Consider the following 26,997-nt stretch of genomic DNA (forward strand, 5'->3'; position numbering starts at 1 on the left):
GTCCCCATGTCAATTTTAAAAGCTGCCAGGTGGAGTCAGCAGGAGCCTAGCAGTCACAGGCTTCCAGAGCCCAGCTGATTCTATCCTTTACCTCAACATCCAATACAACTGCAGTATTGCTCCTGAGTGGAGAGGCAGCCACTGGGCACAAGGCAGTCATAGACCAAGCCAGCCAACCCGTCTGAGCAGGGCAGATGGGCTCTTCCAGCCACGCTGGGAGCTGCACAGCCTAGGTATATAGCCTGTGCTGTGGCTTGAATAAGAAATGCCTTCCACGGGCTCATATCTGATCTCATGGTGGTCCTCAGCTGGTGGCACCACCTCGAAGGCTGTGGAACCTGTGGAGTGTTCCAAAGGGTATACCTGCCTGTGGATGCCCCTTCTCTGCTTCCTGGTGCCCTGCCATGTGAGGGACTCTGCCACACTCCCAGTGCCATGAACTCTACTGTGAACTGCAACTCCCCGAAATCGTGAGCCAAAGTAATCCATCCTTCAAGTTGTCTGCCAGGTCCCTGTCCCCAACGCTGACATTTAATACCATGGGGAGTGAAGCCAGTCAGGATGCCCCCATCACATCCTGCCTAAGAGAGAGGCCACCCCCAACTCACTAGTCTACTCAGGGCACACCAATCCCCATGCCTCCTAAGCTGCTGCAAACTGCACTTCAGCATAGAGTGCGCCTAGATCCCTAGCCTAGGTAGCCTCCAAAGTCACAGTTCTTAGAGTCTCCACTGCCCCAGGCTCCCCTCACTCCAGCCCTCTGTGGTCTCCCCTTGAAGGCACTGCAGAAAACAGTTCAGAGCTATCCACCATCACCCTGAAGCCTGGGCACCCACTCCCTGTGCCTAGACTCAGGCGCCTCCCCACTTCCTGCCAGCCTAGTATGGCCCATGGAACTCTGCTAAAACAAATGTACTGGATCTGAAGAGAAAGCTCAGCAGCTAAGAACACTTGCTGCTCTTGCAGGGGATCCAAGTTCATTTCCCATCATGCATGTCCAGCATCTCAGAACTACCTGTCACTCTAACTCCAGGGTATCTGATACTCTCTTTTGTCCTCCATAGGCACCCAAACATACATTGATGTGCATACACAGACATACACACATAGACATAAAAACAAAATACATCTTTTGAAAGAGAGAGAGAGATGTGAATGTTGCGGAAACACAGTGGTACATGCCTGTCAATCTAGCACTCATGAAGCTGAAGCAGGAGAATCTCAAGTTGAAGACCAACCAGGGCTAGATAGATACAACAGTGGGATGCTTTTATCTGGTGTGGTCACTGATCTCCAGGGACAGCTGTCCCATGGGTCTGTTCTACCAGACCTGCCCAAAATGAAACAAGAGGATCAAAGGGGCTGTTTGCAGACCACACTTTACTAGTCCTTAGGCTTTGTGGCAAGACCCCAAGTTCACATTACAAAGATTAGAAAAAGTGGTTCAGAGGGAGGTATGCACCCCACCAGCAAGTCACTCCCTTCTAAAAGCATACAATGACATACTAAACCAGCAAAAAAGTTAGCCACGAAGAAGCTCCTCCCAGATGGGCCTGAGCCCTGGGAGCCACTCCTCCTGAGCTTCCTGGGAGTGTGAAAACACAGCAGCTCACTTTGAGGAGTGAGAAGAGCCCTTGGGACAGTGGACATGCTGTCCCTGTGGCTCACAGAACACATATCCCAGTACAAGGGATCCAACCTCCCCACCCTGCACACAACCCAAACAATTCCCACCCTGAGATGTGTTTCAAGAGAACACAAAGCCAGCATTCCTGGCCCAACAACTTTGCAGGCACACAGAGTACCTTCCTCCAAGGGTAAACAAGGTTAGAAGCCTGGGCTGGACACATGTCTCATCCTCGCCTTGTCCCATGGACTATATCAAATCTTCAGAATCTGGTCCAAAGGGGAGCTCAGACCCTTCCCTCTCCCAGCATCCTGGCTACTCTGTTCTCAGTCACAGACTTCTTGGGAGAGGACAGCCTACAAGAGGAAGACCCTCTGCAAGAAGCAGCAGCCAATCCATAGCCTGGAACACATGGCTGTGTCCCAGGATGCCCCAAGAGAAGAAGCTCATACCCAACGGGGTGCAACACACAGAGCTGAAGACCTTGGGCAGAGGCTCAGAGGCACCTGGTAACTTTAAGGCCAGTGAAGCTTCAGCGCATCCAGCTACTTGGCAGCTGTGGGCCACCAGTCTGGCACCAAGGCAGTCACAGCCACCTGTTGGCTCTCAGAAGTCTTTATGTGGAGAGGACCTTTGATTGTCTCTGACCGAAGCAAAGCCAGTCCCACACATCCCTGGCCAGCTCTGAACTTGCCTGCTGCCTGTCCTGTGGCAGTCACCATCACTAAGGTGCCAGGACTGATGCCACTGGCAGGCAGGGGGCCTTCAAGTCTCACAGGGAAGAGGCGCTTGCGAATGACACCTGTGTGGTGGGTGCGGGCTGTCAGCTCCTGTCCAATGTAGCAGCCCTTGGTGAAGCTCACGCCATTCATGAAGACCAGGTTGGACTCCAGGGGTAGGGCCATCCCTGGGGGCAGGTCACAGATCCCTTCAGGGATGCCTATGGGGTTCAAAAACAAAGAGAATGAGTATACCACGTCCAGCAACAAGTGCAGGCCTGCGGTTTAGGAAGTCCAGCCCTGCAGGCCAACTCCACCCAACCTCTCTGCCCCTTCTGGGGTCTACCTGGTCCCCCTGCATCTCCCCACCCCTCCCCAACACTAGACTGGCACATCACCCTACTCATACCTTGCTGGTACCGGTGCATGTGATAATCTTGGATGTCCCCAAGCTGTCCCCTGGGTACCAGGGCTGGGCCATCATCCTGAATGAGAAGCCGCCACCCCATACGTACAGTCCTGGGGTCACGGGTGAGGATGGTGGTAGTTTCCACCCTCTCTTCTAGTGGTGCAGCCTCAGGGGTCTGGGGGTCACAGGGTAGCACAGCCCACACATGGAGCTCTGGATGTGGCTCTACAGTGACCTTCCGCCGGATCTTATACATGGCCAGGTGCTTCTGCAGGGTGTCCAGCGCAGAGCTGTCACACTCCAGGAGAAAGCCTGGTGCCTCCTTGGTGCTCTCAGGGAGTCTGTAGGAGATAGACACAGGCTTAGGGATGGCTAGAGTTCCTGCCCAGTGCCAGCTCACCAAGCTTGTGAAGACAGAAACACAAAGAAGAGTATCCTGGGCTGCCCCTCCAGGCTATAGTCTGTGTCCCTTGAGCTATACCCATAGCTGGCTAAGGCCATACATACCCACAATGACATGAGACTGTGCCTCTAGACTGCCTCAACACAGGCAGACAGCCGAATGGCAAATGTATAGAGCCAAGACCTAGGATGTATAGGTCTGCTCTGACACATTGGGGGCAGGCAAACCTCAATCTTGTCAAGAAACCCAGACAGGTCAGGTGGTAGTGGTGGTGCACATCTTTAATCCCAATACTCAGGAGGCAGAGGCAAGTGGATATCTGTGAGTCCGAGAACAGCCTGGTCTACAAAGTGAGTTCCAGTATAGGCTCCAAAGCTACACAGGGAAACCCTGTCTTTAAAAAATAAATTAAATTAAATTAAAAATTAAAAACCTGTCTCAGAAAAAAACAAAACAAAACAAAACAAAAAAAAGAGCCGGGCGTTGGTGGCGCACGCCTTTAATCCCAGCACTCCGGAGACAGAGGCAGGCAGATCTCTGTGAGTTCCAGGCCAGCCTGGTGCCAGGGAAAAAAAAAAAAAGGAAGGAAGGAAGGAAGCAAGGAAAGACACACAGAGCCCTGCCCTCAGCCACACAAGACACCTTCAGAGGAATGACCATACAGGCAACTAAATGCACTGTAGGAACCAACAAAAGATGACAGTGTCTGCCCACACATGGCAGAGCTTATCAAATGTACTGATGGGACCTATGCACAGAAAGCGCTCAGACCCATAGAGGGCTGTACCTGCACAATTTGCGTGGAGACAGAACCATACACCACAGCTACGACCACAGAGCAAGGCAGGCAGCTCCCAGCTGCCATGTATGGCAGAGCTGTGGCAGAGGTAGATGAAGCACTATCCTGGGCAGCTGCTGAGTCCAGAGACCCTACAATGGCTAGTGCAGACCTGGTCACCTACTACCTAGGATCTGTGGTGGAGAATCTCACCCCACTAGATTGGGGGAGGGCAAGTGGCAGAGCGCTGGGTTCTCAGAGGCTGTGGTGGTAAAGGACAAATAGGAGATCAAGGCCTGGGTACCACACATCCTGCAACGGACTGAATGAATACACCAGGGGGTGCCAAGTCTACCCGGGGCCACAAATGGACTGTCAGACCAAGGGTGTACAGTCACCACCGGGGAGACAGTTCCTGTGAAGGCAACTAGGTGCACAGACACCTGCCTCGTCCTCCTCCTCCAGCCTTCCTGTTCCTCAGTGCCAATCATAAGGTGTCTGGAACCCAAGTTGTAGCCTGAGACCACAGAGACCCAAGCTGACCTGTGCCCAGGCAGATGAAACAGAGACCCAGTGCTCTGCAGGAGCTGGAGAGATGAGGCAGACTTGGGGTTCCCCCTCCCAGGGCATGCACCAGAGTAGAGCAGACACACTAGGAGAGCACACTGTCCAGACAGAGGCTGAGGCTACACAAAAACAGCTTAGAGCCAGGCTACTGTCCACAGTCCTTCCCAGGACAGGATCGCATAGCCGCTCTGGCTCCGGGTGAAGACAGATCTAAACTTACTGGTAGAAAGTGCACCAGCAAGGCTGATGAGATGCCAAGACTGACAACCTGAGTTTGGCCCCTAGGAACAGGATAGTGGAAAGAACTTCCAAACTCCCTAAAGATGTCCTCTGACCTCTGAGTTTACACCATGGCATGTGCACACAAACACAAAATAAATTTAAAAAAATAAGTGTAAAAAAACTTACAATATAGTGTTGATAGAGACACCACAGTGTCTCTCTGGCTTTCACACGTACCCACACACAGACACACTTTTTTTTTTTTTAATTTCAGATATCAGAGCTGATGAGATGGCTCAACAGATAAGGGTGTTTGCTGGGTAAGCTTGATGCATGATCTTAATTTGATCCCACATAAAGATGAATGGAGAGAACTCTACGAAGTTGTCCTCTGACCTCCACACACTTCATGGCAAGCACACATGCCCATATATACAATTACATACACACACAATAATAATAATAAATTAGAAGCTGGAAATACAGCTCAGCAGTTAAGAGCAATTGCTGCTCTTACAGAGGTCTCAGGTTTGGTTCCCAGCACCCAAATCCATCGGCTTACAACTGTCTGTGACCCTAATTACAGGTTATCTGATGCCTTCTTCTAGGTTCCACAAGCATTGTGTATACATAGTGTACACACAAACAAGCAGGTACATACACACACAAATAAATCAGTATTTAAATGAACTTTAAATGATATTTCATTTCAGAAATATATATATATATACATATATATATATATATATATATAGAGAGAGAGAGAGAGAGAGATATCAATAGAGACACAGAAGGGAATAGAGACACAGAGGACAAAGACAGAAAAGGAGAAGAAAAAAATGCAGAGAGGTGCCTGGCAGAGAAAGACCATAGCCAGGCAAACAGCCTGAGACCCATTTGTGACCTCTCTCCTAACTGCTGAGGAGAGACAGGACCTTGAGCTGGATGAGAATCAAAGGGGGAGGGCTTCACAAGACATTGAACAACCTGGATTCTCAACTAATCCGCCCCTCCTGTAGCCCCTTCCAGGTATTCCCTGGCACATGAACAGAGTTAAGACTCATAGGTGAGACCAAGGGCTGGAGAGATAGCTCAGTGGCTAAAAGCACTTGATCTTACAGAGGACCTGGTTCCATTTCCAGCACCACGTGATGACTCACAACTATCAACGGGCATGCACAAGATACACAGACATACAGACAGACAAAACAAGCAGGCACATAAAATAAATATTTTTTAATTTAAAAAGGGGAGGACATACAGAACAGCAAGTCACACACCAAGTACTGAGGCTGCAAAAACTAGGGCACGTACCCTATAGCACAAAGATAGAAAGGACAGCTCACTAATAGGAACTGGTGGGATAACTCTGTCAGGTATAAAAAATATGAATAGACGAAAAAGGCCCTAAGAAATCAAACCAAAGTCCTTCAAAGGACAGCTGGTTTCTTAAGGGTAGAGGATTCAGGGAAAGACAAAAGGGACAGCAACCTAAAAGCAATGGGACCCAAGACAACATTACAGGCAGTATCTTCACAGCCATGATCAGATAGAATGAGTCTTCGGCTTCTACTGGAGTTTCACCTCAACAAGCCCACCAGACCTTAAATACACCCACCCTGCTGAACATCGTAGCTCAGCAACACAGCACACGTGTTGTCATACACCCCCCACACACACACACACACACATCTCCAATAGCCCTGTGGTTCATAGCTACTTCAGGTACTATGAATGTCGAGCCAAAGATCCTAGGAAAAAATCCAAATTAAAAATTCCAATTGTAGTTTCTACTGAATATACATTTTGCACCACCACAGTCGAAATCCTAAATCCATGGTGGGGATACACCTCTGGTAGAGTGCTGGCATGAAGCCCTGGGTTCGATCCACAGAACCACAAAACGGGGAGGGGATCCAAGGCCAACCATGGAAGGTCAAGGATCACCTGTATCGAAAATCACTGAAACAGAAAGCCCTAGATAATTAAGGAAAATAGCAGCTATGAAAGCCTTAGGAGAGAAAGAAATAAATGTTTGAGAGACTAACCTATCCCTAAGTTGGAACAGTATTGAGCACTGTAAAACTCTGGGTGATTTTTTTTTGTGTGTCTTTTGTTTGTTTTCTTGTTGTTCTTTTTAAATCATTATTAGCTGCTGGGCAGTGATGACACATGCCTTTAATCTCAGCACTCAAGAGGCAGGGGCAGGAGGGTCTCTGTGAGTTAAAGGCCAGTCTGGTGTGAAGAATGACTTCCAGGACACCCAGGAATACACATAGAAACCCTGTCTCAAAAAAAAAAATCACTATTACCTGAACGTGGTGGCACACATCTGTAATCCCAGTATTTGGGAGGTGGAGACTATAAGATCTTAAGTTCAGGGTTGCTATATAGGAACTCAAGATCAGTCTGAACTACATGAGCTCCTTTACCAAAAAAAAAAAAAAAAAAAAAAAAAAAAAAAAAAAAAAAAAGCCACCTAAAGCTAGTGAATTTTCTCACTCCTGTAACCAAGTGTGTGAAAAGAAGCCACTTAAAGAGCTATTCATTCGAGCTCAGTGTGAGGGTACAGTCGATTTGAGAGATGGCATGGTAGCAGGAACTTGAGGCCACAGATCACCCTGCATCTGCAATCAGGAAGCAGAGAGACATGAAAACTGATGCTGTTTGCTTTCTCCTTTTATTCACTCCAGTGTCCCAAGCCACAGGATGGTGCTGCCCTCATTCAGGGTAGGCCTTCTCACCACAGTGACCCATATCTAGTACCCCCTCACAGACATGCCTAAAGATTTGTTTCCTAGGCAGTTCTAGGTCCTATCAAGTTACTTAAACTTCTCTTTGCATGCCACCCTGGTACTTATTTTATTATGAATAAGCATGAATGTTGGGTACAGGTGATTTACTAATTGGCAACTGTGGGACTCTCCCCTGCTTCCCTCAGCAAAAGGACTGTCAAATAGTGAGCCAGACTACACTATGCCAGCAGCCACAGCTAACAGCACAATGAACTCTAGATGATGCTGCAACTATTTCCAACCCAGGCCAGATGGAAAGCATCACCCTGGTATCTAGATGAGGGACTCCAGTTAACTATTGCTGAAGACACAGAGTTATGACTGTCCAAAACATAATCCTCAGTCATTCACAGTGAAGGTGCTAATAGGCAAGTCTGTGAGTGGTCCAAATGCCCCTCTGGGGCTATGACAGCTCACTTGGTGTCTGTAGAGAGACTTGCCCTGAACTTCACCCCTAGTGTGAGAGCACCAGCCCCAATTAACGGCTTCTCTCAATCCTCTTTTCTTGCTGACTTTTAGTAGTGGAGACTGGGCTGGTAGCAGAGAAAGTAGCAGAAGCAACAGCAGAGGTCAGCAGAGGCAGCGGAACAACAGTGGTGGCCACAACCAACAAGCCAATTTACAGAGAAGGCAAGACTGCCAGCTGGCTGACGGCTGAAGCAACAGCTGAGCAATTCAACAACAGCCAGAGCAGAAAGGAGGACAGCAAAAGCAGAGAGATAGCAAGGGGGTGGAGAGCTGCTGCCTGGAAAAAGATAAAAGGTTGCAAAGAGCCAGAAAAGAGAAACTTCAGGCCCAGATCACTAAAGAGCTCCAGAGAGCTGTTAATCAAACCTTTAGAGCCAAGGGTCTAAGACCCTGGTCAGAGGAGCTGTGACAATGGCTGGTGTTAACAACTAAGGAATTCCAACTTCTGAGTCCATACAAGAGCTATAACACTGGCTGCTGTTAAGAGTAGAGGAGTCCCTATACTAGATCCACAAGAGTGGTAAACACTTGTAGGGCCAAGCCTGCAGATTCTCAGGGTCTACTACACCAGAGGGCATCCACATGCTCCTGCTTCCATGGACAACTGCCACCTCATGGCCAAGCACTGCCAACCACCATGAGGAGTGAAAGCCACCAAAGACTAGCATTTCAATAGCTTCTCCATGCTGGCCCAGGACACCCAGCAGCCTATTGGTAACATGAAGAAATGATGGCATCCTGGAAATGTAGTCAGGCCCAAGTCTCCAGAGTGGAGTCCATGGGTATTTTCTACAAAGGGCAGTGACTGGTTTAGACTTAAGGGTCTTAGCCACCACAGCCCTCACAGTGCCCGGAAGACACTGTCCCAGGCTGAGGGAGGAAAATGGATGTTCAAGTATTCTCACAGAACTCTATACACAAAAACATCATGCTGGGTCTGGCCCAGAAGCTGTCTTTGCTGACTCAGTTCTAGATTCAGAAAGTCCACTAGGCGATGTTTAACACAGAAAAAAAAATCTCTAGATGGCACATTATTATGGCCTTTCAACACCTGGAGATAGACGCTCTAGGTTCCCCCACAGAATGCAGACAACTACTGGATAATGATGTCATGGCTGCCAACTCTCAGTGACCACTTTCATCCTAGAATGGCCATCCATCCTCAAGGGTTCAGGAAAGACCCTCCAGACATGAGTCATCTCCACATATTCTGACTCTGAGAACTTAGGTGGCTACTGGAGATGCTTACCAAAACACAATTTAGAAAGACACCAGGCAGCTCAGACAGGCAGCCAGGCCTTCACTCTGGTAGGGACAGCCCAAGGACAGGCCAGGGAGGGTGGGTCTTCAACTCTGGCTGTGACACAAATGCCTGCTAGATGGTGCTGAGATTTCAGGTCTTAGGTCCTGGAACTGAGAACTCAATGCTATAGTCACAGACTGGCCAGCAAACGCTATTTACAGCCACAGTCATTTCTGCATAGGTGATGAGACCACTCAGGCAAACAGCTGGCACTGCATAGGGGAATCAGAAGCAAGGAACAAACTGGATACTCAGAATACTGGTACAATCTGTCACTGTGGAGAGTGGCTGTGCAGAATGGCTCTCTGAATAAAGCCCCAAGGCCCACTGGTCTCTCTTTTCAAGCAGTGAGAAGGGAGTGACAACTAGGGCTGACGCCCCCGTCTTGAAGATGCGTATCTCCAGAAGACACTGTAAAACTGCTTCTGACTTGACTGGTTGGGAGCCGAGGCAAAAGGTTCTGTGCAAGTAACTAGCCCAACCTGGAGCCTTCCACGGGACATTAGCCTCTAGGGAACCCTTTCTCTAGATCTAGATTATCCTCCTTTGGAAGCCTTTTCCAGAGTTATCTAATTCAGCCTCTTCTCAACGGTGTCTAGCCAGCATCCCCGGGGAATCTTAGCCTGGACATCGCCCCCTTGGAGCACCCAACCACTCCTCAAAGTCCTGCTCCTTAGCCAACTCCCCCAGCACGCTTCCGTTCCTATTGCCCCGCCCTGCTGCCCACGCTCACCCATACAGGATGACGTCATAGAGCGTGCGTCCCTGCACATTCAGGAAGTGGGCATACGCCGCACGCGCAGAGGGCTGAGCCGCGCCGGTTGGAGGACCGGAAAGCGGCAGCTCATTGGTCAATAGTCCCAACAGGAAGGGTGCAGCGTCCGGACCGCGCACGCGCACTAAGGCGCGCTCGTCTAGCCGGAAGCAGGTCCAAGCTGCGCCGTCCTTTGGGTTGCCGCCGAGAAGGCCGGAGCCACGGACCGAGCAGCACTTCGGGATCCAGCTCTGCCGCCAGCTCCAGGCCGGGCTTCCGCGCCCCGCAGCCGCGCCCCGGAGCAGCGCCGCGACTGCCATCTTGGGCGCAAGTGAGGGCGGGCGCCACAGCGGCCCCTGGCGGCGGCGGGCAGCGCGCGTGCGTGGGGCGAGAAGTGGGCGGGGCCTCAGCCTGTGGATGGGTGCGCAAACTCAGATTAGGCTGGAGCCGTCCGACGCCCTTTCCCCTATTTGGTTTTGTTCAAGCCGGTTAAATACATAAACGTGAAATTTGCCATCTTATGTCGGGCCCGGCGTGCAATCCCACCCAGTCTCTTGGAAGGCAGAGGCAGGAGGATGCCGGTTCAAGACCTGCTTGGGCAACTTAAAATCCTGCCTCCAATAAAAAGCAAGAAGAGGGCTGGAGATAGCTCATTGGTACAGCACTTTCTAGCAGGCAGAAAGCCTTCGTTTCCTTCCCCAGTACTGCCCAGAAGAAAAGAGAGAGAAAATTACTCAGGCATTTTTTAGTTCGTTGTAGTTAAATATAGACAGTATACAATTTAGCATCTTTTACCACTGTCTTTTTATTGCTATAATAAACATTACCAAAAGCAACTTGGGGAGGAAATGGTTCGGTTCAGCCAAAAACTTTCAGGTCACACCCATTGCTTAAAGAACTCAGGGCAGGAGCTGAAGCAGAAGCCATGGAGAAAGCTGCTTACTGGCTTGCTTCTTATGGGGCTTCTCAGCCTGCTTTCTGATAGACCCCGAGAGCACCTACCCACAGTGTGCTGGACCCTCTCACATCAGCCATTAATCTTAATTAAGACTTGCCTGCAGGCCAGTCTTAGGAAGGCATCTTCTCACGATACCCGCTTCCCAGATAAGTCTAGGTTTGTGTCAAGTTGATGAAAACCAGCCAGCAAGACCACTTTTAATGCATTCGGGTCAGCATTCTTCATACTGCTGCACAGCCCTTGCCACCATCCAACTCCAGAACTTTCTCATCTCCATAGTAACACACACACAGCCCCTGGCACCCAGAGTTTACTTTCTGTTCTTGTGGGTTTGAAGCTTCAGTGCTTGTCGTCTTGGACCTGGCTCTTCTATGTAGCATTCATCCACATACCACGTGTTAGAATTCCCTTCCCTTTATAAAACTTGTATTTCGTTACATGCATGCTCGAGTTTCCCTTATGCATTCAGGTGTCAATGGGCACTTGAATGCTGGGCGTGATACTGCTATGAAAACGACTGTACAGATAGATGTCTCTTTGAGAACCTGTTCTTGGTTCTGGGGTTCCCTATTGTAGGTTCATAGTCTTGTTAGCAAAAGAGTTTAGAAATGGACTTGGAAAGGAAACTTGAGAGCAATTTTATTACCAATTAAGAGAAAAACAATAGAGTGGGTGTACTGGATAGTTTTATGTCAACACAAGCTAATGTCATCTGAGAGGGGCGAACCTCAATTAAGAAAATACCTCCATAAGATCCCACTGTAAGGCATTTTCTCAATTGGTGATTGATGGGGGCAGACCCAGCCCATTGTGGGTGGTGTCATCCCTGGGCTGGTGGTCATGGGTTCTATAAGAAAGCAGGCTGAACAAGCTGTGGAAAGCAAGCCAGTAAACAGCATTCCTCCATGACCTCTGCATCAGCCCCTGCCTCCAGGTTTCTGCCCTGTTTGAGTTCCTGTTGTGACTTTCTTCAGTGATGGGCCACAATGTGGAAGTGTAAGCCAAATAAACCCTTTCCTTCCCAACTTGGTTTTTGGTCATGGTGTTTCATTATAGCAATAGTAGCCCTTATAGAAATAGAAGTCAATAAGTAAGCTGGAAATTCTTAGAGAACAGAGGTTTTTGTTGTTGTTTTGTTTTGTTTTTTGACAGGGTTTCTCTATATAACAGTTCTGGCTGTCCTGGAACTCACTCTGTAGACCAGTCTGGCCTCGAACTCAGAGATCTACCTGCCTCTGTCTCCCAAATGCTGGGATTAAAGGCATGTAATGTAGGGGGGAAAGGGCCAGCCAAAGAAATACACCCTGAGCAGAGCCAAAGAAACACACTTTGGCCCTGCAACCAGAACCAAAAAAGTGCACCCTGACCCTGAAACCAATGCCAAAGAAACACACTTTGGCCCTGGAATCAGAGACAGTGAAAGGAATACACCCTAGCCCTAAAATTAGAGCCAAAGGGCCAAAAAGAACCAGTGAAAGAAACACACTTTGGCCCTGAAACCAGAGCCAAATCTGACCCTAAAACTGTGCAGAAAACTAACCAATCCCTGAGCAGGAGATCTAGCCATTTTGAGCTCAGGGATTGAAATCTGACTAATCCCTACCCTGGAAATCTCCCTGGAAAAACTCCACCCCCTAAAAATCCCTATATAAACCCTGTGCCTGTTCAGCTTCTGGCTGTTTGGGCTGTTCTCTGTAAGCCACTCTCCTGGATTCTTTTCTCCCAATAAAACTCTTGAATGAGGTTTGGGTGAGACCTTCTTTCCCTGGAACAGAGACAACCAGAGCGGAGCAGGGCTGTAACACTTTTTGCCGTGGAAACCTTCCCATGGCTAAGCAGAGTTGTTATACCACAACTGAACTGTAACAATTTCACCGGGGAAACTATCTCCTGCCAGAGCAGAGCTGATACACTGGGGAAGCCTTTCCCTGAAGCTGGGCTGTAAGCTGCTTTGCTTACTGTGACCTGTGGTATTCCTTGGCTCTTGATTGCCAGAATACCTTTCCGTCTGAGCTGTAACACTCAGTATTCTTTGGCTCCCGAGTGCCAGAATCCATCCCTGTCTATCCCATCCGAGCTGCTGAAATGCTTAAATGTGCCACCACTGCCCATAGAGAATAGAGCCTTTTTGTTTAAGTCAAGGTCACAGAAACAGAAAGCCCAGAGTAGTAGGGAAACGGAAAGCATATTTACTGGGCTTTTTACCAGAATCCAGAGATAAAGAGAAGGAAAGAGAAAATGTGCTTAGTGTTGGGCCCCTATCTAAGTTACAAATGTTAACAGCTCAGGCCTGAGTTCAAAGGGCACTTGATTACAGGCTCTTGGGTCCCAGTGTTGTGTGATAATGAACAAAGAAACAGGACACCACGTGAGAGTGTAACAAGCATGGCAAAAACTAAACCACCTGGTGGCCTTCCTACCTTCCCTTCACGGTCTCTGGGATCACTAAGCAAAGATGGGGATGGAAGAGAGATGTAATCAGGCTTACATACATTCAAGGGCATTGCTCAGCCCATGTGGCTTCTCTTTTTCTTTTCCATGGCTCTCAGAGGCTTCTACCATACCAGGACAAAGGACTGCACCCAAGACACATGGTGAGAAATAAAGAGATAATTTATGCTATTTTTATTCATTATTTTATATGGATGTTTGTGCACTATGTTCATGTCTAGTGCCCACTGAGGTCAGAAAATGGTGTTGGATCCCCTAGGATTGGCATTAACGGATGGTTATAAGCCACCACATAGGTTCTGGGAACTGAACTCAGATCCTTTATAAGAGCAACAGGGCTCTTAACCTGAGTGAACTCTCCATCCCTCTTCTAGAGATAGTTTATTAAGAAAGAAAGAGCAGGTAGAGAGTGGTGATATATAAATCAGCACTCAGGAGGCAGAGGCAGGAAGATCACTGTGATTTTGAAGCCAGCTTGGTCTCTTTTTTATTTTATTTAATTTTTTATTTGATTGGATTTGATTTTTCAAAACAGGGTTTCTTTGTAGCTTTGGAGGCTGTCCTGGAACTCACTTAGTATACTAGGCTGGCCTTGAACTCACAGAGATCCACCTGTCTCTGCCTCCCAAGTGCTGTGATTAAAGGTGTTTACCACCACTGCTCAGCTGCCAGCCTGTTCTTCTACATAGAAAAGTTCCAGGCAGACCAGGGCTGCATAGTAAGACCCTTGTCTTTAAATAAATAAATAAAGATAGATAGATAGATAGATAGATAGATAGATAGATAGATAGATAGATAGATAGATAGATCGATCTATGGTGCTATGTCAGCAATTTCTGTACTATTAGCACACTCTGTTTAAGATAAACTTACCAAATTGTTGTAAAGTAACGCATCTTACCCAGTACATTGCAAATTCTGGTTGTCTGTATCAGCTTAGATTAACACCAAAGGGCTAACACTTCACCACAAGCCTTTGGACACCAAGAATGCCTAGGTTGTTAGTCCAGATGGGGTAGGAGCATTCAACCCATGGCATGTGTGTCCCCAGCCTTACACTAACATTTCAACCTGCAGAGGCTGTGATGGAATAATAAACAAGTGTCCTATTACCTCCATTTGCCAACTGTCCACACACGGCTGCTTTGCCTTATCCATCCAGCTCTGCCAATTTTATTGTTGCTGCTGATGATCTTTTCTGCTGAACCATAGGAACATCAGCATCTCAAGTGTCTCCTGGGGACAAGGAGAGGTTTCATTCTTCTATTGTTGTAACAAGCCTAGACATGATTTCGAGTCCTCCTAGGAGTTGCTGAACTCAAGTGGATGAATGTGGTGGGAGCTGCAGCTGATGGAGCTGTAGCCACTGTACCATATACTTCTCCAAAGAGTGATAGTCCAGGGCCCTGCTCAGAAGCTGCACCCTGAGCAAATGGCCTCTCTCCTGGAAGGGACCACTTCCCCTGCTGTGGGTCTCCCAACTTCAGGGTGGCTCCAGCAATCTTCTGCAAGAACCCTGCCTGCTCAAGTCAGCCTCCAGGTCCTTGTTTCTCTTCAGTGCACCACTCCTTACACAACACATCAAAGACTTGAAAACATCCTTCTTTGTATTTATGAGCTCCAGACAGGTGGGACTTTCATGTAGGAAAAGCAAATTTCTTGACAGGGTTTCACTGTGTAACCCTGGGTGGCCTGAAACTCCATATGTGGAACAGGCTTGCCTCTACATCAGGGAGACCTACCGGTGTCTGCCTCCCAAGTGCTGAGATCAAAGATGAGTTGCCATCATGTCCAGCCAAAAGAAAATACTCCTTATGATAGTTGTGAAGGTTAAAGAAGCTATTATGGGGGCTGGAGAGATGGCTCTGATTTAGAGCACTTGCTACATAATCATGAGGACCAGAATTTGGATCCCAGCACCCATGTAACAAGCCAGGCATCCTGCAAACGCCGGTAACTCCAGCTTGGAGGGATCTGACAACCTCTTCTGGGTTCTGAATGCATACACACATATGCATGCATATGCATTTCTGCAACTGTGCTGATAGGTGCCAGAACCACAACAGCAGGGCCTTGCAGTCCCAGAGGGGTCAGGCTCCACTCCCTAAACAACATGGCAGTGGTAGCTTACAGGAGCAGGGCAGTTGGTGACTGGAGAGGAACCAAGAGGAGACTTCTGGTGAAGGGGACTCTATCTAGCCCAGCCCACCCAACAAGTTCCTGCAGGAGGTAGCCAGGTGTGCACACAGCATCATCTCCGACTGGGGCATAAGGACTGTGCTGCTGAGTGTTCAGGGAGGGGATTCTCACTAAACTGATGCAGCAGGGTTCTTGATAAAGCTTGATTTTTCGAGGCCGAGCACAGTCAGAGACTACAATCTGGCCAAGCAGAGAACCTCCTTGAAGCTCATTACCAGATCCCTAAATCTAGGGCAGCAGCTCAGCCAATATGGGTAAAGCAAACAAACAAACAAAAAATGTGGTCCCAGTTAGAACTCTATCAAAGGGCCTGAACGAGGAGGATATGGTGTGCATGCCTCTAATCCCAGCACTTGGGAGGCACAAGCAGAGGGATCCTGGGTTCAAAGTCACCCTCATCTATATAGCGAGATCAAGCCAACCTGTGCTATATGAGACCCCGTCTCAAAAAGAAAGATTGGCAGGGGCTGAACATGTATCCCCCGGCTAAGATCAGGGCTCAGGCCCTGCACTTGAACTTCAAAGCCTTCCTGTCTACCTCAGATCCTGTAAGGCCCGGGATCACTATGGGCCCAGCATCAACCATCACCGTTAACTACCATGAGTAATATTTTCTGACTGAGGTCCAGGCAGACCCCCATTAATGTCTTCCAGCCCTCAGTTCCCCTCAGGCTGCAGGCTTCCTGATTAACCCTCCCTAAAGCTGGAATGTGTGCCCCTGGAAGATCACAACTTCCTCTTCCCTAGGCCTGAGGGTGACCTAGCAACCCCTGCCAGCCTGGGGGAGGACATCAGAGAAGCCAGAGCAGGACAACACTGGCTGGGGGCAACACCCATAGGGCCAGGGGTCACATTCCTCAGGCCTCACATCAATTTGTCCCTGTCCAGCACAGGAGAAATGGGCTTCCCACCCATGCAGGGAGGGCAGGGAGGGCAGGGAGGGCAGGGAGGACAAGCAAGAAATCTACCCTAGCTGGAATCACTCAGAATACATCAGAAAGCTCCCTCCATGCTTGCCCAGGCTAGCAGCCATGGTTAGTGCCATGTAAATGACTCCAGGGAAACTAAATGGAACTTGTCTGATGAGGTGTCTTGGTGATGGCTGCAGCCTCTGCCCAGGAAACCTTCTGGACTCTGCCTCAAAATACCAGCTCCATGCTCAGCAACCTCCACAAGGCTGGTGCCTAGACTGCTGCCCGCTTGCATGAGGAGGGGCCTACAGACTGGCTCCTGAAAGCGCCAGGGAAATGAGGAGCCTATTCAATCCCCAGAGCCCAGCTGCAACTGGTGTCATCACCAACATCTCTCTTGGGCCCAGGTCCTGCCGCCATCAGGAGGGGTGGGAAAGTTGGCAAGCTGGCCAGGAGGGGTCCCAGGTCCCACTTCCCAGGATGAAGGTAGTTTCCTGTTTTTCTCTCCTTAGGCTTCCTCCCTTCCCAGAGGAAGAAGGGAGCTGCCCTATTCTGGGGGTGTCTCTGAACATGCCCCTCTCCACCCTGGCCCTCCACGAACTCTCATGAGCAGCAGCCAGTTGGCTAAGGCTATGGAAACGGATGGCGATGAGACAGAGGCAGTTCCCAATTGATCCTGTGCCAGCAAGGCATGGCTGCCATACAGTGTGGACTAGGCTGGCCCTCCAGCCAGGCCACAGGCACGCTCAGGGTCAGAAAGTGGGAAGGGAGGAGGGTAGCGATGGGTATTGGTCAGGAGTGTCCAGTGTGGCCTGTGCTTATCCCAGGGAAATGGGAAACTGAGGCATAAAGCTAAGTGGCTAATAAGCACTAGGTTAGTAGTTGGGTGACCTCAACCTCAGGAAATTAAAGAGAGTTGAGCATCTCATGCTAACAGTGAGAGGCCACAGCCCAGCTTGGGGCTCAGAGCTAAATCACATGTTCTTTAGCTGTTTCCTCCAAGTAGAACATGGCAATGCTATCTTGAGCCAGAGCAACTGTGATCACCCACTTACTCGGGACCCTCATGAGATAAGCCATTAACATTTCTCATGAGTGGAGCAAGGAAGCTCTTGGGGTTCACGGGGTTTTCAAGAACTCCTCATTAGGTCCACCTCTTCCCAAGGTTATACAGGTGGTGGAAGGATCCTGGGGAGTTCGAGGAGGAGACTCTTCAATAGCATAGCTATTTGCAAGTCATCCAGGGGACTCTCCAATGGTGCAGCTTTTTGTGAGCCATCCACAAATGCATGTAGAATTCTCCAGTGTTGTAGATGTCCATAAATTGCCCAGGGGACTTCCTGGCAATATAGCTGCCTATGGAGTTACCCATGTTCCTAAAATAACCCTAATAAACTTATTGTCTCACCAACCTGAACTTGTACCAACTTGTCCTTTAGTTTGTTGCTACCCTCTCTATCTAGGGTCACATATAGGATTGTAGTGATGTCCACATTGTCAAGGAGCTGCACTTAAAGGTAGGACTTGTGGATGGCACAGAGATTGGTACTTAACCAGCACAGTCCAGGGACAACCAGGACACTCTGACTATGAGGGAGGAACAACAACAGTACCTAAGTTATCATTGTCAGGGGTCTCTCTTTCCATGGACACAGACCATTCAGCTGGGCAAGTACCTCTAGATATGGGAAAATAATGTACGTTGACATCCTAAACTCTGTGAACTCTGATTGCATTTGGAGACAGGGCCTCAAAAATTATTAAGAGCCGGGCAGCAGTGGCCTTTAATCCCAGCACTCAAGAAGCAGAGGCAGGTGGATCTCTATGAGTTTGAGGCCAGCCTGGTCTACAGAGGGAGTTTCAAGACAGCCAAGGCTACACAAAGGAACCCTGTCTTGAAAAAAATTATTAAGGAACTTGATATGGTGGTACACACTGAGACTGAGGCAGGAGGTTCAGGAGTTTGAGGGTAGCCTTAGCTACAGTGAAACCCTGCCTTGAAAAGTTTCATCCACCAAAGATGTGCTTAGAGTAAGTGAGGTCATCAGGGTGGCCCTAATCCAGGCACTGAGGACACAGTGGGAAGATGATGTCTATAAGCCAAGAGGGGCCTCAGGAGTAGCCAGCCCTACAGCAACTCTGGTCCTCAGCTTGCAGCACCCATGGCTGTGGGAGACCACAACTCTATATACGAGGTACCCATTATGGAGTAGTCATAGTGGGAGGTGGAGCAAACTGACTCACCTGCAAAATGGAGCTTTGTGTGCTTCCAGGCAGCAGCTCTTAGTCAGGCGTCTGCAGAGAAACGGAACTCACAGGAGCTGCGGTGACATGCTGCATACTGTGTTCTCTATGTAGCTGATTAAACTGAGGTTTTCCCCAAAACAGAAGCTGTCCTGCCTCCAGACTCACCACAATGGGAACTCTATGTGTCTTCTAGTGTTAGGGGAATCTTTGAATGTGACAAAGCCTATTTCTTGACTTGAGTGGGTTTAACCCAAGGAACTGGAGCTCCAGAAAAGCAATGGCTACCTAAGTCATTCTGAGATAGTAGCTTCCAGGTTCATTGTCTCAAAGCTGATCACAGTAAATAAATAAATAAAAAATTAATAAATAAATAAATAACCTCGAGGAGAGCAGAAGGAAAAGCAAAGCTTTTGTTTTTGTTTTTGTTTTGTTTTTTTTGTTTTTCAAGACATGGTTTCTCTGTGCTTTGGAGGCTGTCCTGGAACTAGCTCTTGTAGACCAGGCTGGTCTCAAACGCACAGAGATCCTCCTGCTACTGCCTCCCGAATGCTGGGACTAAAAGTATGCACCACCATCGCCTGGCAAGCAAAGCTTAATTGAGGTAGAGAAGCAGCTCTCTACAAGGAGGGGAACTCCGAACTGAGTTTCCAGTTGACTTGGACTTGGCTGGGCCATTTTCATGCTCAGTACCTGAGTGTGGTTGGCTCAGGCCTGTATGTAAACTAGGGATTGAACTGAGCGACTCCTGCTTAGCTGAATTGAAGGAGTGGGAGAATTTTGTTTGGGTGGGAGATAAGGCAGTCGAGTAAGGGCTCAGGAAAAGCCCACCAAGAAGATTCAAGGGAAGGAAGAACAGGAGGTGAAGAGAGCAAGAACATGTGGTCAGCCATCTTTGAAAACACAGCTTCCATGCTACACTTAACAGGGAAGGAACTTGTTTACAGAGGCACTATGCTCACAAGGCCCCGTCCAGCATTCATGTGAAGGAGTGCTTTAGAGCTACATTTTCAGCTTCTAACTAATTTCAGTTGGGTTGTTTGTTTTCTGGATCCAGCTTCTGCATTCACTGTTCACACATCCTTGGTAAACCTGCTACTCTGCAAATGTCTCCTTGTAAACCTTGAGGCCTCTGCATAGAACCCACTGAGAAACTGGTTCAGCTCTGCCAGTTGTCCTCCTCTGTCTAAAAAGGACACTACCTTACTCTATCTCTCTCGCTAGGCTGACCCACAGGGCCTACATACTTGGCCAATTATTATGTTGTAATTTACAATTGTTCACATACTTCATTTAAAAAGTATTGGACCTTTACTCCCAGAACTTAGAAGTCAGAGGTGGGTGGATCTCTGTGAGTTCAAGGCCAGCCTGGTCTACAGAGTTAGTTCTAGGACAGCCAAGGCTACACAGAGAAGCCCTGTCAAAAAAAAAAAAAAAAAAGAAAGAAAAGAAAAGAAAAGAAAGAGAAAGGAAAAAAAGTAGTGGAGAACAGTCTGAAGGCTCCAACACTAAAAAAATATTACAGAACGAATCTTTAGAGACAGACACACCAATAGCCTGCTCTGACCGTTACAAGCCATAGACACCTATCCCATTATCAGACTCTATAAGGTTACCAGTGTCAGCTAAGAATAACTGATTAAAACTGATGCCTTGGGTGTGTCTGAGAAAGTGTTTCTCTGTGAGATAAATGGCATTTGAATCAGTAGACCAAGCAAAGTCGGGTAGGCCTTGCCCAATCAGGTGAAGGCCTAATTATAACAGGCAGGAGAGTAAGAGCTGTACTCGGCTAACAGGCATATTTGACTCTATGTCCCTCTCCACAGCATAGAGTCCTGTCTCCACTCTATGATGACACCCCAACAGCACAACCCCACATTCACAAATGGTTTGTAACAGGGATGCTTCTCAGCAGGGGCACCATCAGCCGGACCCCCACTGGGAAAGACATTGCTTTGGGGTTGGGTTTACCTTTCCCTCCCGAGGCTCCACTCCCAGCATGGCCTTCTGTGATTTCCTAGGGATGAAGCTCTCTCAGCCTGAAGCAGCTTACCTGGAGATGGGGTTCCGCTGAAGTGCAACCTAGACTAGTCAGGGCTTCCTAAAACAGTGTTCTCCTGGATGCTAGATGCCCCTGGGACTAAGATTCAGCTGAGGGCTAGGTTCACAAGAGGTGGTGTTCACCTGAAGGCAGGGTTCACTGGGAGCAGGGCTCAGCTGAAGTAAGGTACTCTTGAGACCTGGGAACAGGTATGTGGGCTCCAGAAGGAAAGGAACTCAGCCTTCTATATCTAATTCCAGGCATGCTAAGGTTAGACTGAGGCTGAGGTGAGACTGGCTCAGGAACTCCAGGAAGGGATGTGTAGCTGGGAAGTGTAGTGCTGTCCTGGTCCTTACAGCCAGCTGGTCACCTAGAGTCTGCTCTGAAATGGCTTCTGGCTAAGAGTGGCTTATGTTTTCCTATCCCCTGCCCTCCCACACATCTACAAAGTCAACACCGCTGTCCTGACCAACACTGTACACCTTTAGCACAAGATGGACTGTCCCCTGAGCTGCCGACTGACCTTCTGCCTGACTGTTCTTTGTTTCTGACATCTGTGTGTTCCACCAAGCCCCACACCACCCGTCCCTGGCATGCTGCCTGGCACCAAGCGGCACCATCATAGGTCTGATGACATCCAGGGTTTGGTCTCCAGCTTTATTCCCAAGCCTGTCCCTGAGGAGGGGTCTCCTCTCCCAGCCTCCCTGCAATTAAGCTGCCCCTCCCCCCAGTGAACTGCACTGAATACTTTTCTGAGCGCTCAGACACAGACCCACAACACATGGTTACCCACATGCAGGTGCACAGTGACCATTAGACATATAAACACACATACACACTTAGCTATAAACAAAAAGTTAGTTTTATTTTATTTCATTTGCTCCTGAAGTTGGCTTTAAAACAGGGAGAAGGGCACAAAAGATGGGGACAGGCTCCCCAGAGCTCTAATTTTTCCAACATGGCCAAAACCACAGCCCTGGACCACAGCCTTTGGATCTAAGCAGCAAGGCATGACAGAATTTCCAGGATGTCCTAGAAACGGCCCATGTCAGGCTACCTCAGCTCTAGGAGAGGAGGCTGTACTCTAGGGCGTCCTTCAGGTCTCACTCAGTTGTCTCAAACAGGGAATCAAGAGCTGGAAGTAGCCGGGAGTTCTCTGGCTCAGTAAGGGTTGAGGGGGGCTGCAGAGGAATCCGTCTGCTGCTACAATGAGGATAAGCACAGTCCCCAAACGGTTCATGCCAGACACCTCCATCCTATGGGGAAGCTACAGGAGAGCCTAGAAGGAAGTGCTGGCAGGCCCAGGGAGGGGTCATCCTGCTTAACAGCCTAGAGGGGAAGTCAGTTCGGAGGACACAGCTCTGCCCCATCTCCCCCTCCCTAGGAGCTACAGATCAGACCCTGGTGACTCCCCTTCCCATCCTGCATGGAGGTACAGGAGCCAGTCCCTCTTAAGGGTCTTCTGCTTCCTCTTCTAAAGGCCCCTAAGGGGATCTGTCAGGGGCCACGGAAAGATTTCCATTGAACCCTCATGCCAGGCACTCCCTGAGCTCTCCCCAATGCCCTCAGATCCACACCGTGGCCTTTCCATCCCTGCTGCCTGTACTGCCCTTCTCAGAGCCAGCCCTGGGCTTTGTAGCCAGCTGTTCCTGAGCCCCCGGCCGGCCCTGCTCCCCAACGGTGCCCCCCGATGTGGCGCTACCGGTTCCGGAAGCTGGGCCGCCGGCCCTGGGTGCCCCCCTAGAGGCTGCATTGAGCCCTGAACATGGAGGGCTGTCCCGATCCGCGGCCACCGCCGCCGCTGCAGCCCCGTCGCGCAGTGCCTGCAGGGCCAGGTTAGCCAAGTTCTGGTCGTGAGCCCGCGCCCGCTCAGCCGCGCGCACCACGAGGCTGTATTCCGGAGGGCAAGCCAGGCCGGCGGCGGCGGTCGGGAAAGCGCAGGGCGGCGGGCGCGGGACGGGGCCAGGACCAGGCACTGAGGCTCCCCGACGGCCGCGCACAGCGTCCTGCGCACTGCCGAGGCCCAGGTGCGCCATCTCACAGAGGTTGAGCAACAGGCATAGGCAGCTAACCACATACATGACCAGCAGGAAGACCGTCTTCTCGGTTGGACGTGACACGAAGCAGTCCACCACGTGCGGGCAAGGCTGGCGGCTGCAGGCAAAGAAGGGCGGCACCTCGAAGCCGTACAGCAGGTACTGGCCCACCAGAAAGGCCACCTCGAAGGCCGCCCTTACCACTAGCTGGGCCACGTACACACGCATCAGGCCCTCCCTCTGGATGCGCCGCCGCCCGTCGTGCTGCCCTGCCGGGCCAGGAGTGACCATCGTTTTGCCATCACCTCCGCCCCCCTTGGCAGCCACATCCTCTGCGCGCTCCTCCTCCGTGTCTTCCCCAGGGCCCTCGGGTGCCCCCGGCTCCTCGTCCTCCTCCTCCTCCAGCGCCAGAATGGGCTCCGCCTCGCCCAGATCGGTGGTGTCTGGCCAGCCAGGAGGCGGTGGTGGCAGCTGCGCCCTGGGCACGCGCCGGGGGCCAGGGCGACGACGGAGGGCGCGTCTGCGCTCCTGCTCCGAGGCGCGCGCCAGGCGGTGGACTGCATAGCCCAAGTACATGACAGAAGGCGTGGAGATGACCACGATTTGGAAGACCCAGAAGCGCACGTGCGACAGGGGCGCAAAGGCGTCGTAGCAGACATTGTCACAGCCCGGCTGTCGCGTGTTGCAGGTGAACTTGGATTGCTCATCCGAATAGATGGACTCTCCACCCACAGCTGTTAGCACAATTCGGAAGACCACTAGCACAGTGAGCCACACTTTGCCCACGAAGGTGGAATGATTGTGGATCTCCTCCAGCAGCCGCGTCAGGAAGCTCCAGCTCATGTTGGTCATGGGAGCGAGCAGGTGGGACCTACAGGCATATATGACTGGTGGTCAGCAGGGGACAACTGGGAACTGCTAGGGGCCCAGAATTAGGGGGCCTGCAGGCTCGTCCAGCAATTGTGTTCTACTTACACACGCCAGATGACCTTGAGCTCATTACTTTGCAGAAAAGGTCTTCCTCATCTGCATCCTCACCCTATGTGCTAAGGATGGGGACAGAGCATCTCCCACTGACCCCTGCCCCTGCCCTTCCCATCTTCTCTCTCCCAAAGCTCCCCAAGAAAGATCCAGCTTGTGGGAAGTGCACCTCTGTCCCAGGCCCCTAGAGCCAAAGAGTCTGTGTGCTGCCTTAATTGGCAGAGGGGGAAACAGGGAAGCGCCAGGGAAGCGCCAGTCCAGCTCAGTCAGCCCCAGATTGGATACCACTCTCCTATTGCTTACCCCAAACCTGCTCTGCTGCTTGCTTTCCCAGCCTTTGTGGTCAGAACAGTACCCCATAGTCCTGAGGCCCCCATCTCCAAACCATACTACTTTTAGCCCCCAGCTCTCCCCAACCCTCCAGCAGCCCCAGCCTTTCTCCTTCCATACCCTGCAAGCAGCTCTGGAAGTCCCTTCCGTAAATGACCCTTATCCTCCCCAAGCCCTTTGCTAGTCCTGCAGCTCCTAGCCTGTCAGCTACCTCCTCCCACTGCTCATAGGCCATCCAGGGTTCTTTATCCAGCCCCAGGTCCTACTCCCCTGGACAGTGCCCAGATCCAGGCAGGACCATGTCTGGTGAGGCTACAGACTGATACACAGCCACACTTAGGCACCTGTGTGCCTCAGAGATGGCAACATCTAGACCAACTCTTTCTAGAACAGACACGTATCAGAGAAGGGCTCTGTGGCTCCTCGGCTCCTCGATGCTTACCCTCCCTCCTCACAGCTACCACAGTTAGTACCTGCTGCTGGGAAGGTTTGGGGCAGGAGTCCCCCAAACATTCAACAATGACACTTCAGGCTCCCTCCCCCTGGCAGGGCTTAGGTGGTAGCAGCAGCAGGTATGGACAGCATTGGGAGTGGCGGCTCCAGGCCTCTTTATATAGCTAGGGCCTCTCCCCTCAGGGCAGGAAGAGGGGGCAGCCAGCAGGACAACAGGGATTCCTGAGGAAATGCCCCCACATCCTCACATCTGTGAATCCCCTCTTGGGACCGCATGTAGGCAATCAGAGACACACACCCTCATGTGCATACACACACAAGTGTGTGTGCCTATGTGTGTTATATATGCAAACATCCATATGCACATACAACATACAGTTATCGTCACATGCACACAAGTGCACATAGACATAATGTATACTCATATGCATTCAGACACAAATGTATACACAAAGATGTGTACATTCGTAAATATACATGTGCACACACACGCTAGCACACACATTCATATATGCTAAGACTCATATATACTTATTTACCAACTCAACCACACATGCAAAGAATCAAATGCTCATTCATAAAGAAGAGTGAGCTTATGTGATCACTTAGACATGCACACATAGGAACACATGCATACACCCACAGCCACACATGCACATTCACAGGCTGTTACACCTTCAGGATCTACCCCTTCTACTTCTCTGCCTCATACAGTAGGGCTACCTGGTGTCCTCTCAGGAGTGGATTCAACTCTCTTATCTCAGCTTCAGTCTTAGCCTCCTCTTGAGACCTCAATCATAGGAGCCTAAGGCTTACCAGCAGGATCTGGAACCAGGAGTTCCTGGGTAGACCTGGCTAGTTGTGTGTAGTATTTAACAACTGGATCTCTGTTACAGCCTTGTTTGGCAGTTTGCCATTTCTCTGGTATACCTACTCCTGTCGTTGTAAGATGTGTACAGGCAACAACAGAGACATTGAAGCTTAGCCCTGGGCTGGCTTTGGTCCTGGACAGACAATGGGACGTTGCTTTGGAAGGCCCTGTCACTCAATGCATGCATGCACAGTCACAGCTATTCACTCTAGAGCATGGCACTAAGAAGTGCTATGGTTGTAGCGCTGCCCTGGAAAAAAAAAAAAAAAGAACCCTGGGCTCAGGCCATATACAGGGAGACTTCCAAACTTGAACCTCTAGCCTGTAACTCTTTCCTGCCTAGTCCTGGCACTGGAACACCAGCAGGCACCTCTCATATGTCAATCTGTCCTCTTAAGTGACTTCTCTACCCTTGGATTACTTTACCTGAATTGCTATCTCCTGCACATCTTGGGTCCATCAGCAAACCCTGAACCACCCATACTTGCCATTTGCACCAGTTGGTCACTGGCCTTCTAATCCCAGCTGCTTCATTCTTCTCTATAAACCTGGCCCCATGCCCACTAGGGCACTTTAGAAGGCACACCGACCAGATTACCCCTGCTGCCTTTCAATGACTTTGTTTGTTTGTTTGTTTTGTTTTTTGGAGACAGGGTTTCTCTGTGTAGCTCTATAGACCAGGCTGGCCTGGATCTCACAGAGATCTGCCTGCTTCAGCCTCCCAAGTGCTGGGATTAAAGGCATGTACCACCACCACCCAGCTCTCAATGGCTTTTTTTTTAAAAGCAAGGTTTCATATGGCACAAGCAGACTTTAGACTCTTTATATACTGATCTATAAGAGTTCAGATGACCTTGAACTCTTCATCCTCCACACTTTACTTGCCCAGCACTGGGATTTTTAAGCATGTACCATGCTCAACTCCTCCAGTGACTTCTGACTAGGGCACACCAGGATCTCACCTAGCCACTTCACTAAGTACCCTGTCCATTCCTCAGTTGGCTCCTGCTACACTCTCTGCTGTGTACCCATACCTGCTGCCTTTCTCTGACTGCAAACACAGTCACTGGTCATACAAGTTTTATAAGCACACACACACTCAGAGATAGACAGACAGCTTTTCACCTGTGCACACTCATTACTCTAGCCTGCCCATCATACGCTTTCCAATCACTATAAGGGCTAATTTTCTGACACCACCATGTACTGGGGACTCCAGGATGCATTTGTGTTTAGCTTGGTAAAGAAAATACTTACAGACACACCATGGAAACCTGTAGTGCACATATGTGCTCTGGTTGTATCCTCTGAAGGGTTCTGACTGCAGAAATGCCTGAGTAAGAGCGTTTTCTGAGATGGGTATGTTCAGCTGTCTATAATTCTAGTACTTGGGTGGTAGATGTAGGAAGATCAGGGTTTCAGGGTCACCCTCTGCTACATGGCAAGTTTGATGCCAGCCTGGACTACACTGAAACCC

At 49.8% G+C, this 26,997-nt stretch overlaps 2 protein-coding genes across 2 annotated transcripts; both read right to left on the reverse strand.

Moving 5' to 3' along the window:
- Window positions 1-1,363: 1,363 nt before the first annotated feature.
- On the reverse strand, window positions 1,364-10,399 carry Iba57 (iron-sulfur cluster assembly factor IBA57). The gene is made up of 3 exons (XM_027427359.2): window positions 10,025-10,399; window positions 2,756-3,096; window positions 1,364-2,567 (listed from the first exon to the last, which is right to left on the reverse strand). The coding sequence occupies exons 1-3, from the start codon at window positions 10,363-10,365 to the stop codon at window positions 2,173-2,175; spliced, it is 1,077 nt and encodes a 358-aa protein (XP_027283160.1). The 5' UTR covers window positions 10,366-10,399; the 3' UTR covers window positions 1,364-2,172.
- Window positions 10,400-21,736: 11,337 nt separating this feature from the next.
- On the reverse strand, window positions 21,737-23,746 carry LOC113836809 (gap junction gamma-2 protein). The gene has a single exon (XM_035447981.1). It carries the CDS (start codon window positions 23,735-23,737, stop codon window positions 22,415-22,417), a length of 1,323 nt encoding a protein of 440 aa, XP_035303872.1. The 5' UTR covers window positions 23,738-23,746; the 3' UTR covers window positions 21,737-22,414.
- Window positions 23,747-26,997: the final 3,251 nt, after the last annotated feature.

The sequence above is a fragment of the Cricetulus griseus genome, chromosome 7, assembly GCF_003668045.3.
Source record: "Cricetulus griseus strain 17A/GY chromosome 7, alternate assembly CriGri-PICRH-1.0, whole genome shotgun sequence".
Classification (NCBI taxonomy): domain Eukaryota; kingdom Metazoa; phylum Chordata; class Mammalia; order Rodentia; family Cricetidae; genus Cricetulus; species Cricetulus griseus.

Excerpts from the sequence above, each read along its gene's own strand:
- Iba57 (XM_027427359.2), bottom strand. The coding sequence starts at position 10,365 with ATGGCAGTCGCGGCGCTGCTCCGGGGCGCGGCTGCGGGGCGCGGAAGC. Across the intron at positions 3,097-10,024 it reads TATGACGTCATCCTGTATGG|ACTCCCTGAGAGCACCAAGG; the intron begins GTGAGCGTGGGC and ends TATCTCCTACAG. Across the intron at positions 2,568-2,755 it reads CATGCACCGGTACCAGCAAG|GCATCCCTGAAGGGATCTGT; the intron begins GTATGAGTAGGG and ends TGAACCCCATAG.
- LOC113836809 (XM_035447981.1), bottom strand. The coding sequence starts at position 23,737 with ATGACCAACATGAGCTGGAGCTTCCTGACGCGGCTGCTGGAGGAGATC.